The sequence below is a fragment of the Lithobates pipiens genome, unplaced genomic scaffold (assembly GCF_037356315.1).
Source record: "Lithobates pipiens isolate NorthernLeopardFrog02 unplaced genomic scaffold, aLitPip1_a1.2 Scaffold_27, whole genome shotgun sequence".
In the NCBI taxonomy this organism is placed as follows: Eukaryota; Metazoa; Chordata; class Amphibia; order Anura; family Ranidae; genus Lithobates; species Lithobates pipiens.
Window position 1 is genome coordinate 37,060,003 of NW_027507788.1, and position 16,566 is coordinate 37,076,568.

The window sequence follows — 16,566 nt, forward strand, 5'->3', positions numbered from 1 at the left end:
GTTCTTGCCAGTCCCTCTGCTTTCCTATAAAAAAAAATGACCACACTAAACAGGAGAGCACACCATAGTCAGTTCTCTAGCTGTGCTGGGTTCTCAGCCTGCTCGCCTGCAATGATCAGACTTGTCCTGACAACTCCCCCTCCCCCTTGCACAGCCATTCACTTGGAAGACCAGAGTACTGTTGCTCTCCCCAGCTCTTATGCAACTGAGAACAGAGGGAATGTGATCACTTCTAAAAAAAGGGAGAAAAGGTATTTATATCATTTATTTATATTTCTACACAAATGTTTTGCCTTTCATTTCTTTTTTTAAACTGAATGGGTTATTTTTACAAGGTGATCATTTACAATCACTTTAAGGCACATTGTACATTACATTTACTGGACATTTTAATATTTTCCTGCAGGTGCTCTATTTGCTTACCAGATTGAAAATGGAATCCATGGAGGATCTGTTTATTTTTATGAATCTATACCAATTGAAGACAATCCAGCAATACAATGGATTTTTAAAGATGATATAATTGCACATCGTTTTCCTGGTGGGACTCCTGTGTGTGTTGGTCAGTATGCAGGAAGATGTGCCCTGTATGCGAATGGAACTCTGAGACTGGACCGTCTGACTTCTGCAGAAGAGGGGAATTATACCATGACTGCGCAATATCCAAACAGTACACTTATAAAGAGGTCTTTGTATGGGCTCAGAGTCTACAGTAAGTAATAACTTCCTATCTAAGTTATCATTGCTATAACTCATGTTTAGTGGAAAGGTTGACAGATTCTGTATTATTCCAGAGTTTTTGTTTTTTAAGTATATTACTGAACTGGTGCACAGCTAGTGAAGAATATTTGATAATTTGCTGCTATTATTATCCTTTGAGTTTTTAAATAAATATAATAAATATTTCATATTTGGTCAATAAATTAGATTAAGATGTAATTAAACAGGGGCATTAAATCACAGAACATCAACTGTAATACAATAAACATATCAGCAGTTTCACAGTTTTTGCTTAATCCTAAACTGGTTGTAAACCCACAAAAAAAGAAAAACACTCAAGACAAAGGCATAATGAGCTAGTATGCATAGCATACTAGATCATTATGAATTACTTACCTTAGATCGAAGCCCCTGCAGCCGTCCTCGTACACCGCTTCACCCAGCAACATCGCTCTTAGCCCTTGTACACACGGTCAGACATTCCGACAGAAAATGTCAGATCGGACTGCGTTGTCGGATAATCCGACCACGTGTAGGCTCCATCGTACTGTTTCCGTCGGAATATCCGACCGACAAAGTTTTAGCCCTTGTACACACCGTCAGACATTCCGACAAGCAAATCCGTCGGATTTTGTCTGACGAATTTTGTCCGAAACTGTTGCATACATACAGTCGGACAAATTTGCCAGAAAATCCGATCGTACTTAACGTGATGACGTTATTTCGTTAGGACGGGACTACGTTCAGGCTAGTAGCCAATAGCTTTGGTCTATGAATTTGATCTGAGCATGTGTGGCACTTTGTCTGATGGGAATTCTCTACACACAATCGGACAAAGTCCGATCGGATCATGTTGTCGGAAAATTTTATAGCCCAGCTGGAAAACTTGGTCCGTCGGATACTCCGACGGAAACAGTCTGATGGAGCCCACACACTATCGGATTATCCAACAACACAGTCCTATCGGACATTGTCCATTGGAATGTCCGACCGTGTGTACAAGGGCTTAGAGCTGGGCTAGAAAATTTTCCGACAACATGATCCGATCGGACTTTGTCTGATCGTTTGTAGAGAATTCTGATCGGACAAAGTGCCACACATGCTCAGATCAAATTCCTAGACCAAAGCTATTGGCTACTAGCCTGAACGTAGTCCCGTCGTAACGAAATAACATCATCACGTTACGAACGATCGGATTTTCCGACAACTTTGTCCGACTGTATGTATGCAACACCAGTTTCGGACAAAATCAGTTGGACAAAATCCGGTGGATTTTGTTGTCGGAATGTCCGACCATGTGTACAAGGGCTTAGAGATACTTCCGGGTATCACGGGCTCTGCCATTGTGATTGGCTGGAACCACGATGACGTCACTACCCGTGCATGCGTGCAGGAGCCGCCAGCAATGGTATACTAGCTGAAGCAATGGCACAGACGTGCCATTGCTTCAGTGCGCATGTGCCAATGACATCAGCACATGCTGATACAGGGGCTATCTCCTAAACCGTGCAGGCTTAGGAGATATCCGGGGTAGCTACAAGTAAACCTTATTATAGGCTTACCTGTAGCAAAAAATGGTTTTAAAGGGTTTATAAGCAATTTAAATTATAGCTAAAAGCAAAACTTTTTTTTTTAGTTTTAGAGTGAGTGGAGGTTAATTAGAACCTCCTGTAAGGTTTTTTTTAAGGACTGTGCTGCTGTTAGAGACATTCACCCTCTTTAACCACTTCATCCCTGGAAGAAGTGGTTGCTCAATGACCAGGCCATGTTTTTGCAATACAGCAGCGCATCGCTTTAACTGACAATTGACGCTGTACCCCAAACAAAATTTGACGTCCTTTTTTTTCCACAAATAGAGCTTTCTTTTGGTGGTATTTGATCATCTCTGTGGTTATAAATTGTTGCACTATAAACAAAAAAAGAGCGACAATTTTGAAAAAAACAAAACAATATTTTGTACTTTTTGCTGTAATAAATAGGTCCAATTCATTTAAATATTTTTAAAAAGCAATTTTTTTCCTCAGTTTAAGTCGATATGTATTCTACATATTTTTGGTAATAAAAAAAAATCGCAAAAAGCCTATATTGATTGGTTTGCGCAAAAGTTATAGCATCTACAAAATAGGGGATAGATTTATGGCATTTTTATTATAATTTTTTTTTTACTAGTAATGGCGGCGATCTGCGATTTTTATCGGGACTGCAACATTATGGCAAACACATCAGACACTTTTGACACATTTTTGAGACCATTAGCATTGATATAGCGATCAGTGCTATAAAAATGATCACTGTGTAAATGTCACAGGCAGGGAAGTTAACACTAGGGGGCGATCAAGGGGTTAACTGTGTTCCCTATGTGTGTATTCTTACTGTGGGGGATGGGACTGACTATAGGAGATGAGAGATCGTGGTTCCCAGCTCATAGGAACTTACAATCTCTCTCTCCTCTCCTCACAGAACTGGGATGTTCTGTGAGGAACGAGTTCTGCCTCTCATGCCCGCGATCGCTTGTGGCCGGCGGTCATCGTGACCGCCGGTCACAAGCATCGGCACCCCCGCTGTGCAGCAGGCTCACGTGCCTGCTAACCCGCTTAAAGGCACCGACGTATAGCTACAATGGTTTGTGGGATCGTGTTGACTCGCTGCAGTATGACGGTGGCTGGTTGGCAAGAAAATTAAAAAAAAACACTAATTTTGGGTTGTCTCCAGAACAGGAATAGAGGAGAAATTTTCCAATGGGGACCCTAGCTCCTAGATCCTGGTGACTGACAACCAGTGTTTAATTTTAGTCTTAGGACTAAAATGGCATTTTAGTTTTAGTCCCATTTTAGTCTTCTGCAATTGTTTTAGTTTTAGTCGTATTTAGTCTACTAAATCTCCAATACATTTTAGTTGACTAAAATATCCTACGTTTTAGTCAACTAAAATCTTTAGTAATTGCAATTTAGTCTTATTCATAGTCCTTTGACTAAAAGGGCATTTTAGTTTTAGTCTCATTTTAGTCTTAGCCCTTGAACACACGGTCGGAGAATCTGTCGGAATGAGTCTTATTGGACCGTGTTGTCAGATAATCCCACTGTGTGTGGTATGCATCGGACTGATTCCATCCGAATCTCCGTCCGACCCAATTTTCCAACATGTTGGAAATATTTCCCGACCAACTGGGCCGGACAGACCTAATCCAATCATGTGTAGAGCATTTTCATCGGACCAAGTGCCACGCATGCTCAGATCAAATTCCTACATCAAAGCTATTGGCTACTAGCCTGAATGTAGTCCCATCGAAACAAAATTATGTCATCATGTTCTGAAAGATCGGGTTTTTCGCCAACTTGGCCCGACCGTGTGTATGCAACAGTTTCGGACACAATCCGTCGGACTAAATCCGACAGGTAAAATCCGACGGATTTGGTTGGGAAAATCTCCGACCGTGTGTACGTGGGCTAAGGACTAAAATGGCTTTTAGTTTTAGTCGTATTTTAGTCATCTCAATTGTTTTAGTTTTAGCCATATTGTAGTAGACTAAAATAGTGTTCATTTAGTCAACTAAAATGCTTTAGTCATTTTAGTCCACTAAAATGTTTAATTAAACACTACTGACAACCAGGGATTCACTCCCTTTAAAGGGATATTTTTTTCATCCACGGACATATACAATAGTGGACATTCCAGAATATACACTGCATGAGGCAACAATCTGCACACAGTCTTCTCAGAGGGTGAATAGCTTGACATTTGCCAAGTTAAAGTGATCCCTCCTAAACCCCTGTCCTGGGTGATATCTGTTAACAGAGCAAGAGTATCATTCCAGTTTCTTAAGTGCAGCTACACTAAACTGGAGATGGATTGGAGGGGTTCCCCTATGCACCAGACAAGCTTGTTTTTTATCCTCTTCCTATAAGTGTTAAATTGTTCATCTTAATACTGCACTCAGGTGGCTCTTCCTGTTTTGTCCTTTTCACTTGATTTCACAGAGCTGGCATTTATGAGGACGGCTGCCACCAGTAGCTTTTAACTTGTGAACTCTTTTTCAGCTTGCTAATTGATTTTATTTAATTTCATGTGCCCACAGACATAATTGGAATATCCATAGGGCTTTCATTGTGTATGTTTATATTCATGTTTATTCTGTGTTTTGCGCCAGTTATCTCCCATTTCCTTTAGGATGAAGGTGGTTGCAGTTATGATGACGTGCTTGAGTGGTGAACCGCTGTATCCCTATACTTGCCCTCCACATACTGGAACCTTTTCTTGGTGCTAAATCTCTGTCCCTAAAGGGCAGATTCCTTCCTGTCCCTTCTCTATCCACTCACACAATGCGCACCAAACCCAGCATGGCACTGTTATTTATTAGCACCGTCCCTATCAAGATGGTCCAATTGGACAACTGTTCTTATTGTGATGCCTATGGAGGCTGCAGAGGAGCATCATTCTTCCAATTCTCCACTCCATCCACACAGTGGCCAGACACCACATACTGGATGGAGTAGAAACTACACCGCCCTGCACTTGTTCCAGAAGGGGAAGGTTTGGGTATATATCAAGCAATGATAAAGAAGTGTCTTACGCCACGTACACACGATCAGAATTCTCGTCGGAAAAAGCTCTGATGGTTTTCCCGATGGAATTCCAACGGAATTAGGCTCAAGCTGTCTTGCCTACACACGGTCACATCAAATTCCAATCATTTATAACGCAGTGATGTACAACATGTATGACGTGACTAGAAAAAGGAAATATAATAGCAGGTAGCCAATAGCTTCTGTCTCATAGTTGAATCTGAGCATGCGTGATTTTTGGCATGTCGGAATTGCATACACACGATCGAAATTACCGATAGAAAGTTTTTCCGTCTGGAAAATTGAGAACATGCTATACATTTTTGGCTGGCAATAATTCGGACAGCTTAATTCCGATGGAGCATACACACAGTCGCATTTTCCGATGAAAAGCTCTCATCGCTCTTTTTCAGGCCAGAATTCCAATCGTGTGTACGCGGCATTAGGGGGAAATTTATGCTGTAGAATAATATGAATGGAATGACATCAAGCAGTATGTTCAGGAGAGGAGTGCACAGGGTATGACAGCAGGCAGTATGAGCAGAAAAAGAGTGTAGAGGGTATAACAGCGGTCGGTATGTGTGGGATAGGATTGCGAAAGATACGATGAAGGAAATATGTGCAAAAGAAGAGTGGAAAGTTATGACAACCAATAATCATCTTTAGACTAACAAATGATCTTTCCATAATTATCAATAAAATAACTGCGTCCAGCTAACAACCTGCTAAAGATAAAGCTGGGTATTCTGGGACAGGGGAAGTGGTGGGGATTGTGTCAGCAGTACTGAGGTCGGCATAACCATTGGCTCTTCCCCATCACCTCCACTAAGGTGATCTGTAGGTTGTGATGGTGGTAGCAAGGACCCAGAAAGAAACAGGAGGAGTCCATCAGTGGAACTGGGGACAAGGGAAGTTGAACTGTATTGAATTGTAGGTTATTAGCAAAAAAATGATTATGGAGTCCGGGAACAGTGGAGGCATTGCTGGTGATATAAATGAATGATAATGACCAGCACTTGTTGCAGCTCATGCAATACTTTATTTCTTGAAGGAATACAACATAAAATCATCCCGGTTCAAACGTTTCTACCCTCAGTGGGAGCAATTGAAAAAGCAATACATTTAAAAATTTTCCAGCCAATCTGTAATAACCCACATAGGAGCAGAATAAACCAATCAGCCCTTAGGTGCTAATATAGTAATCTCATATTATTAATCTATACAAAATTACACAAAATTAGACAAGTTATATCCAAAACAAGGATGGACCCTACATGGGAAAACAGAGGCATGGAAGGGACAAAATCATCGAATTTCATCTTAAAAAGAGACTGATGTATCATCTTTGGTTTAATCCATCCGAAATCTGTGAAAGTAATTTATTTATCCATCATGCCTCTCTTTCTCACATTATTTTATGGAGATCACCTCCCCTTACAAGTCTTGTAATTTTTTCCACTCCATAAAATCTAAAACCAGTCATATTACTCTTGTGTATAGTTGTTTGTTGCCGTATAACATTCCCCTATTCTAACTCATAAGGGACGACTGGTACAGCCTACAGTATCTCACAAAAGTGAATACACCCCTCACATTTTTGTAAACATTTTATTATATATTTTCATGTGACAACACTGAAGGAATTACACTTTGCTACAATGTAAAGTAGTGAGAGTGTACAGCTTGTATAACAGTGTAAATTTGCTGTCCCCTCAAAATAACTCAACACACAGCCATTAATGTCTAAACCGTTGGCAACAAAAGTGAGTACATCCCTAAGTGAAAATATCCAAATTGGGCCAAAAGTGTCAATATTTTGTGTGGCCACCATTATTTTCCCTCTTGGGCATGGAGTTCACCAACACTTCACTATTTGCCCCTGGAGTCCTCTTCCACTCCTCCATGACAACATCACGGAGCTGGTGGATGTTACCTTGAGCTCCTCCACCTTCCATTTGAGGATGCCCCACAGATGCTCAATAGGGTTTAGGTCTGGAGACATGCTTGGCCAGTCCATTACCTTTACCCTCAGTTTCTTTAGCAAGGCAGGGGTCACCCTTCAATCTCTGCAGCAATGCTGGCAGCACTAATATATCTATTTCCCAAAGACAACCTCTGGATATGACGCTGAGCACGTGCACTCAACTTCTTTGGTCGACCATGGCAAGGCCTGAGTGGAACCTGTTATGTTAAACTGCTGTATGGTCTTGGCTGCAGCTCAGTTTCAGGGTCCTGACAAACTTCTTATAGCGTAGGCCATCTTTATGTAGAGAAACAATTCATTTTTTCAGATCCTCAGAGAGTTATTTGCCATGAGGTGCCATGTTGAACTTCCAGTGACCAGTATGAGAGAGTGAGTGCAATAATACCAAATTTAACACACCTGCTCCCCATTCACACCTGAGACCTTGTAACACTAACAAGTCACATGGCTAATTGGGCCCAATTTGGACATTTTCACTTAGGGGTGTACTCACTTTTGTTGCCAGCAGTTTAGACATTAATGGCTGTGTGTTGAGTTATTTTGAGGGGACAGAAAATGTACACTGTTATACAAGCTGTACACACACTACTTGACACTGAAGAAATGACGCTTTGCTACAATATAGTCACATGAAAAGATATAATAAAATATTTACCAAAATGTTAGGGGTGTTCTCATTTTTGTGAGATACTGTATATGTTCTGTATATATACTGTATACACAGTATATGCAGTATATATCTAGGGGAGGAATTGAAATCTGGCCTGGAGCAACTATACCCAAGTGGTATTTTCATTGACAGATTTATGTGGGATAAAGTACCACTCAAAGTGTACCATGGTATGGCCGTAATTGGTGGACATGGTAAAAGGTGGATGTTCATGGTATATTGTTACACACCTTTTCATCATCTTTCATCATCACATTTCCATCATCATCGTGACTCTCTGCATTCAGTCACATTACATCTCAAAGAAGCAAAAATAATCTTATTGTATGGGAAACCTTTAGAAAGGCATGGGCTGGTTATGTAGCCCATTTTTTTGTGCCTAGATTTTTTTTTTAGTGCTATAACCACCCCACATAACACTGTGTGAAAGTATCATAATTTTTTTAAGTAATTTGCTTTTGCAGAGTCTAACAATTGTGTTTTTAATTTGGCAGGTCCCGTCTCTGATGTGAAATTAATCAGCAATATGTCAGGATTTGTCTGGCCGGGATTAGATTCGGTGTCTCTGACCTGTTCAGCTCAGGGTACAATTGTCAATTACTCATGGAGCCTACAGGGGATGCCACTGCCCCATGACTCCCGATACTACTTTACCGAGAACAACAGTGTCCTCAGAATCAGCCCTGTCACTGCTAATGACAATGGAACCTTCACCTGTACAGCCTCCGGCTTTATAAACAACGGGACCAGCAATGGAATAAATCTTACACTGGGCTGTAGGTTGAAAAACAAATTTTATTTATTACTAATAAGCAATTTTGAATGCAACTGTCTGATTTTTTTTCATGTATATATCAATAATAGTCTATTAAAGGAATAAGAGAACTAGTCAGGGCCATCCTTAAGGCAGGGCAAAAGGGGCAGCTGCCCTGGGCCCCATCATTGTTGTGGGGCCCGAAGCAGCTGCCTCATACTTGCCAAATATTCCAGTTTAAATTCTGTGTCCCAATATCTCAGTGTGAAGTTCTGTTACTATTGCTGCCCAGCTCTGCCCTATTGTCCTTTACAGATGACTCACCTGCACACCCTGTGTTTACATGTAAATAACCAGCATTAATATGTAAATAGCCGTGGACCAGCGGCATTGATATGTAAATAGAGGCAGAATTCATATCTATATCATGCCCCCCTGGAGTCATATCCACCTTCACTTCTGCTAAATGCTGCCCGCTGGGAGGAGGGAGGGAGGGGGGAAGGGGGAATGCTTGAAAGTCCTACCTACAACTGTGGTCGTTAAGCCTGTTCTGCAAACGTAAGGAAATTGGAATTGGAACCCTTTTTCAAAATAACATGGTGCCACAGCAAAATCCATACCAGACCCTTATCCAAGCACGCAACCTGGCAGGCCGTAGGAAAAGAGGGGGGACGAGAGAGCGCCCCCCCTCCTGAACTGTACCAGACCACATGCCCTCAACATTGGGAGGATGCTTTGGGGTCCTCCCAAAGCACCTTGTCTACATGTTGATGAGGACAAGGGTCTCATCCCCACAACTCTGACCGGTGATTGTGAGGGTCTGCGGGCAGGGGGCTTATTGGAATCTGGAAGCCCCCTTTAACAAGGGGACCCCCAGATCCAGGCCGCCCCCCGTGTGAAATGGTAAGGGGGTATAAAAGTACCCCTACCATTTCACCAAAAAAGTGTCAAAAGTGTTAAAAATTACAAGAGACAGTTTTTGACAATTCCTTTATTAAAGTCTTCTTTCATCTTCTTTCTTCTGGTCTTCTTCCTTTCTTCATCCTTCGGTTTCTTCCTCCATCTTCTACTTCCTGCATCTTCTTCTTGCTCCGGTGTTCTCGTCCGGCATCTTCCTCCACGGCATCTCTTCTTCGTTCTTGGGCCGCTCTGCGCAATGGGAGGCTCCCGCTGTGTGACGCTTCTCTTCTTCTGACAGGTCTTAAATAATGGAACCGTGCGTCAGAGGGGGCGGGGTCACCGGATGGCCCACCCTCCGTTATATAAGAACTGTCAGAAGAAGGGAGCCGTCACACAGCGGGAGCCTCCCATTGCGCGGAGTGGCCTTAGAACGAAGAAGAAACGCCGTGGAGGAAGATGTTGGACGAGAACACCGGAGTAAGAAGAAGAGGATCAGAGGAAGAAGAAGATGGAGGAAGAAACCGAAGGATGAAGAAAGGAAGAAGGAAGATGACCAGAAGAAAGAAGATGAAAGAAGACTTTAATAAAGTAATTGTCAAAAACAGTTTCTTGTCATTTTTAACACTTTTGTAATTTTTTGGTGAAATGGTAGGGGTACTACTTTTGTACCCCCTTACCATTTCACACGGGGGGAGGCCAGGCGAGGGGTTCCATATCCATACCAGAACTAAAGGGCCTGGTATGCTCTTGGACGGGAACCCATGCCATTTTTTTTTATTAAAGTCGCCTGTCCTGGGGTCAACTTAAAGTCGTGTTGTAAGTCGCCCCAAGTCGCGCTGTGATTCACACTCAAACCGTGTCAACCGTGCCTCCTAAAGTCGCACTGGAAGTCGTGTTGCCCCTGTGTGAATGGACTGTTAATGATACGACGTGCGCTATTATCAATTGCACTGGCATATTATGTGTTGCGCTTATGCGTGCGCCAGTTCATACGCTCACTTGATAAATTATCTGGCGCACAAATTGAGGTATGAACCAGCACAGCGCATTCATCCTAGTAAATCAGCCCCTTTATCTGTTGGAATGTCCGACTGTGTGTACACGGCATTACATTTGGTGGTAGGTTTAAATTCCCTTCAACATTCATGGTCAGTGGTCAGTACAAATCTCCTCTACAATGGTTGTCAGTGTAAATTTCCCCAAATATGGAGGTCATTGTATATTCCCCCTTACACTGGTGGTTGGTGTAAATGCTCTAATTACATTGGTGCAAGTGTAGACATCCCTCTTCATATTGATGGGTGGCATAAATTTCCTCATTACATGGTGGTCAGTGCAAATTCCCCCTCGCATTTGGTGGTCAGTGTAAATCGCTCACATTGGTGGTCATTGTAAATTCTCCATTACATTGGCGGTCAGTGTAGAATTCCCCACTAAATACTTGCCAAAGATTTCCAGCTTTGCTCTACATGATTCAGACTGTACCGCCTCCTAACTAAATCCATCTCCCACCATTGTCACTGATCCCATTAACATGATCAACAGCATTGCCACTGATCACACACCCCCCTCTCCCAGCATTGCCACTGATCACATACCCCCCTCTCCCAGCATTGACACTGATCCCAGGAGTCCTAGGATCCCTATGAGTTTCTGTAGGGTTGAGTGGGCACCTGGATGTTTGGGTTCAATGGGTTTGGCCGAACTTCGCAAAAAAGGTGGAGTTCGAGACCCGAACTTGACCAGAACTTGACCCCGAACCCCACAGAAGTAAATGGGGACTCGAACTTTTGAGGACTAAAATGTCTCTAAAAAAGTAATGGAAAGGGCTAGAGGGCTGCAAATGGCAGCAAGATGTTGTTAATAGGGGCGCACCAAATGGGTTTTTTGGTGCCGAAACCAATACCGAAAATGAAAAATACACTGGGCCGAAAGCCGAAACCGATACCAAAAATGCATTTTTTTTTATATATTAAACAAAAAAATTATTTATATAAAATTGTGTTATATTATTATTGATTATAGTATTCAGATTTAACTGAATCATTCATTTTATGAATAAAAGAATAGTCCAGTATTGTAAATAAGTACTTTAATAAAGCAACCCAAATAAATTGGACAGTGGGCATAGAAGATAAAATCATAAAATCAAAATAAAATACAAAATTATAAATTAAAGTTACTACAGCATATCCTTCCTTGCAGACTGCAGTCAGTGCACATTGAACCATAACAACAAAATAAAGATAAAAAATTAACCAGTTCCTGACCAGCGCACGCTGATGTATGTTGGCAGAATGGCACGGGCAGGCATATTGGCGTACAGGTACGTCCATTTCTATATGCTGCCCTGCCATCGTGTGCACGCCGGTCAGGACCCCGGACTCGTTCGCTACGGGGATACCCACGATCGTCTCACGGGAAGGCTGAACGAGGAGATGCCATTGTAAACAGCATCTCCCCGTTCTGCCTAGCAACAAGTGACACTGATCTCTGCTCCATGTGATTGGAGCAGAGATCAGTGTTCACTAACACAAAGCCCAGCCCCCCACAGTTAGTAACACGCCCCTAGGAACACTTAACCCCTATGCTGCCACCCCCTGGTTAACCTCTTCACTGCCAGTGTCATTAACACAGGAATCAATGCATTTGTATAGCACTGATTGCTGTATAAATGACAATGGTCCCAAAAATGTGTCAAAAATGTCCGATGTGTCTGCCATAATGTCGCAGTCACAAAAAAATCGCTGATCGCAGCCATTACTAATAAAAAAAATATTAATAAAAATGCCATAAAACTATCCCCTATTTTGTAAACGCTATAAATTTTGCGCAAACCAATCAATAATTGCTTATTGCGATTTTTTTACCAAAAATATGTAGAAGAATACGTATCAGCCTAAACTGAGGAAAAAAAATGTTTTTTTTATATATTTTTGGGGGATATTTATTATAGCAAAAAGTAAAAAATAATGCGTTTTTTCAAAATTGTCACTCTATTTTTGTTTATTGTGCAAAAAATATAAACCACAGGGGTGATCAAATACCACCAAAAGAAAGCTCTATTTGTGGGGAAAAAAGGACGTCAATTTTGTTTGGTAGTCACGTTGCATGATCGCGCAATTGTCAGTTAAAGCGATGCAGTGCCAAATCCCAAAAAGTGGTCTGGTCTTAAGCCAGCAAAATGGTCCGGTCTGAAAGTGGTTAATAAAAAAAAAAAATGCATAAAAAAATAATAAATAAATAGTATAAAAATAAAATGACTAAGACTGTCTGAGAAGACTTTATTAATTTTCAACTTAAATCAGAGCTAGTAATTCAGTTCGCTCTCCCTAAGGTGTCAGTGGCGATAAATGTGTATGTATGTTGCTGTGGGTTACATAGTCATACAGTACACCACACTGTGTTCCGGCCCCCGGGTATGAGCGGACACATCCCGGAACACAGACTAGTCTACAGTCTGGTCTACAGCAGCGGTGCTCGCTCAGCCAATCACAGCAAGCAATATAGACTAGTCTGTGTTTATGGAAGTCTCCGCCCATATCTGGCACACAGCGCGGTATAGTGTATAGTATTGGAGTATGTAGACAGTCGCCGATACAGAACAGTTTTGCACATGCAGCAGGCTGAAAGCTTAGGGAGAGACAATCAATGACTGACATTGTTTATCCCAACAACAAACTATGTATAAAGAAGAACAACATAATATGGCAGACGGCCGTTATTCTGTTTCCCAGTATCTGTAAAATATAAGTTTAACATATGCTAAATGCAATAAAAAATGTTTAATTATTTTATTTTCAACTTGAGAACTAGTAATTTTATTTTTCCCCCCTAAGTTCTCTCCCTAAGGTGTCAGCGGCTGCATGTGCGATAAAAGTGTATGTATGTAGCAGCGAGTTACATACATAGTCATAGAGTAGACCGACCTGTGTTTCGGCCCCCGGGTATGAGTGGAGACATCCCGAAACACAGTCTACAGTTTGGTCTACAACAGCGGTGCTCAGGCAATCACAGCAAGCAATGTAGACTAGTCTGTGTTTCTGGAAGTTTCCGCCCATATCTGGAACACAGTGTGGTTTAGTGTATAGTACTGGACTATGTAGACAGCCACAGATACAGAACATACAGTTTTGCATTTGCACATGCAACGGGCTGACAGCTTATGGAGAGACATAGTTTGGCCCAACAGCAACAAACTATGTATGTACAGTACTAGATTAAAAGCTGGAGTTCTCTCTTAAATTGAAGAAGTGCAAAAAAACTATAGAAGAACTACAATGAACAATCAACTAATGGCAGTATGGCACAATTAGACAATTGGAACATACTGGTAGTCAGTCATACTATGTTGTATGTTCCAATTGTCCAATAGTACAGTCCAATGCCAATTAATTTACTATGTTCATCAACATGGTAAATGAATTGATCTATGCCAGGGATATGTAATTAGCGGACCTCCAGCTGTTGCAAAACTACAAGTCCCATCATGCTTCAGCCTCTGGGTGTAATGCTTGTGGCTGTCAGAAACTTGCTATGCCTCATGGGACTTGGAGTTAACAGCTGGAGGTCCGCTAATTGCATATCCCTGGTCTAAGCTATGGATTTATAAATCTATTTCAGTAAAAGTGGCAGATTTCGCTTTAAGAACAAAAGTCGTTCAGCTTTCTCACAGGAGAGACAGTTTCTCTTCTCATCAAGAATATGTGATGCTAGACTGAATAGTCTCTCACTCTCTGTACTGGTGCTTGGGGCAGATAAATATCTGCGTGCAATCTGTACAAGCAAAGGAAAACATTGTTTGTTGATGCGCCAGTACGCAAGGGGATTGTCACTTCTAGCGATAGGCTGTTCAGCTAAATAAATGTCCAGCTGTTGGGTAGCTGCACTTGTTGTGGCACTGCTATGGACCTGGGTGCCTTCATGTAAAATTTCTTCAAACGTATCAGATATGGAGAGAGCGTGTTCCTCTTCACTTACATGCAACTGTTTCTTCTCACTTTCCTCTGTGCTACACCTCAAAACTCCTTCGCCAGATGCTTTCACCACCTCCATTTGTGCCTGTATCATTTCCCGTGCACGCTGCTTTTTCTCAACATTAAAATAATGCTCTTTAAATCGAGGATCTAGAACTGTTGCAATGCAGTACAGAGGGTCAGACTCTGTGTCTTGAAACTGGTTGGTAATGGCCTCCAGTAGAGTGGTTTTAGCCATATTTACGCCATTTACGCCATGGTCTGTTTCTATCTCTTTTCCTAGCAGACGCTTCAGTGTGGCAATCAAGGGAATAACTTCAGAAATGGAAGCATTAGTTGAGCTTATTTCGTTTGTTAACTGTTCAAATGGAGATAGAAGAGACAAACTATTTTCAACTAACATCCACTGATGTGCGCTCAGTGTTGCCGGCAGCTCGTAATCTGTCTGCAATGTATGCAGCTAAAACATGCTTTTGTTCAAAAAGACTTTGCAGCATATAGTAGGTGCTGTTCCAACGAGTGGCTACATCTTGCTGCAGTCATTTCGGTGGCATTCCAAACTGTATCTGCAAAGCCTGTAATGTGGAATAAGCAAGCGGAGAATGCTTAAAGTGACCCACAATTTTTCTTCCTTTTGATATAATATCAGATATGGTGCGCTGAATCCTTCATTCACAGCCAATTGCAGCATGTGTGCCATGCACGGTATGCTTTTAAGTCCACTGTCCTCCATTGCCTTTGCTATGTTTCATGCATTATCTCGGACAATCAAATGCACTTTAGACTTCTCGATGTGACAAGTGTCAAGCATGGATTTTAAAGTGTCAGCTATTGCTGCTGCAGTATGTGATCCAACAAACTCACGTGCGTTAAGTAGGATGTTTTGCAATTGAAATTTGTCATCTATCCACTGCGCTGTCAGGCTAAGCATGCTCGTTGGACTGACGTCTGAACTCCAAATGTCAGTAGTAAAACTGATTGCTATGATGTCGGTAGTCATGAGCTCATGAACGTGTACAATTCAGGTAGACAGGTATCTGCAAAGTAGCGTCTGCTTGGTAGTGAGTAACGCGGCTCAATATGTTGCATGAGCCTACGATATCCAATGTCCTCCACAACAGAGAATGGCTGGTCGTTTAATGCAATAAATTCCATAATTTTTATCTGTTATGGCACGAGATTTGGGACTTGCAAATTTTTTAACCTTTTCAAAGACTGTGGCCACAGATGGTGTTGAGCCTGAGTCACTTTTTGGAAGTGGCACTGTTTTCTTGTAATCTGAATGTTGAACTGCATGATGTGTTATCAGGTGGTGTATCAAACCTGTTGTTGAAAAATGCCTTGGCACTGTACGCCCTCTTGAAATTTCTGCTGAGCAAAGACTACAGATTGCAAATTTGGGGTCTTTATCAGAAACTTTAAAATATTTCCACACTGCAGACATGGTCCACCTTTGCTGGTAGCGCAGTATAATAGCATAGAATGATCTATAGTGGGAGTGAAATCTGAAGGGGGAAAAAAAAGGACAAAATCAATTTAAAATCTAAACCCCAGGAGGCAGCTTTAAAAAATAAAAAACGATCACTTTTTTTTTTTTTTTTAAACGGTGCAGCTCTTGCCATGCAAGGTAGTTATGTTTGCACTGCAGTACATCTGACTTGTACCAAAAAGATAATTGCACTGATTAAATTTGATTTGAAATGGAATGGATTGCTTGCAAATTGCAATTGCAAGCTATATATTTTTTTTTGAGCTATTCTGTAGTATAGTATACTATAACTTCATGCTCTTGTTGTCACTGAATTTGTCAGCGTAGTATTATAACTAAGTTATACATGATTTGTTGAAACATGACAGTACGCAATAAAATATATTATATTTAGTTATTAAATATATTTATTGCGTACAGTCATATTTAAAAAATCATGTGCTTGCTGTCATGTCAGTGTGTACTGTATAACTAACTATACTGTGACAAAATGACAAATTCAATGACAACA

At 41.4% G+C, this 16,566-nt stretch overlaps 2 protein-coding genes across 10 annotated transcripts in view; both read left to right on the forward strand.

Moving 5' to 3' along the window:
* Positions 1-16,566, forward strand: part of LOC143933779 (cell adhesion molecule CEACAM1-like) — a 538,186-nt gene that overhangs the window by 432,237 nt on the left and 89,383 nt on the right. The gene's annotated exons all lie outside the window — the stretch shown is intronic.
* LOC143933776 (matrix-remodeling-associated protein 5-like) overlaps positions 1-16,566 on the forward strand; it is a 337,821-nt gene that overhangs the window by 26,069 nt on the left and 295,186 nt on the right. For all 9 annotated transcript variants that reach the window (XM_077456794.1, XM_077456787.1, XM_077456788.1 and 6 more), the window contains exon 2: positions 407-712. In XM_077456794.1, coding sequence (XP_077312920.1) covers positions 407-712 — 306 coding nt within the window. The remainder of the gene's footprint in view (positions 1-406; positions 713-16,566) is intronic.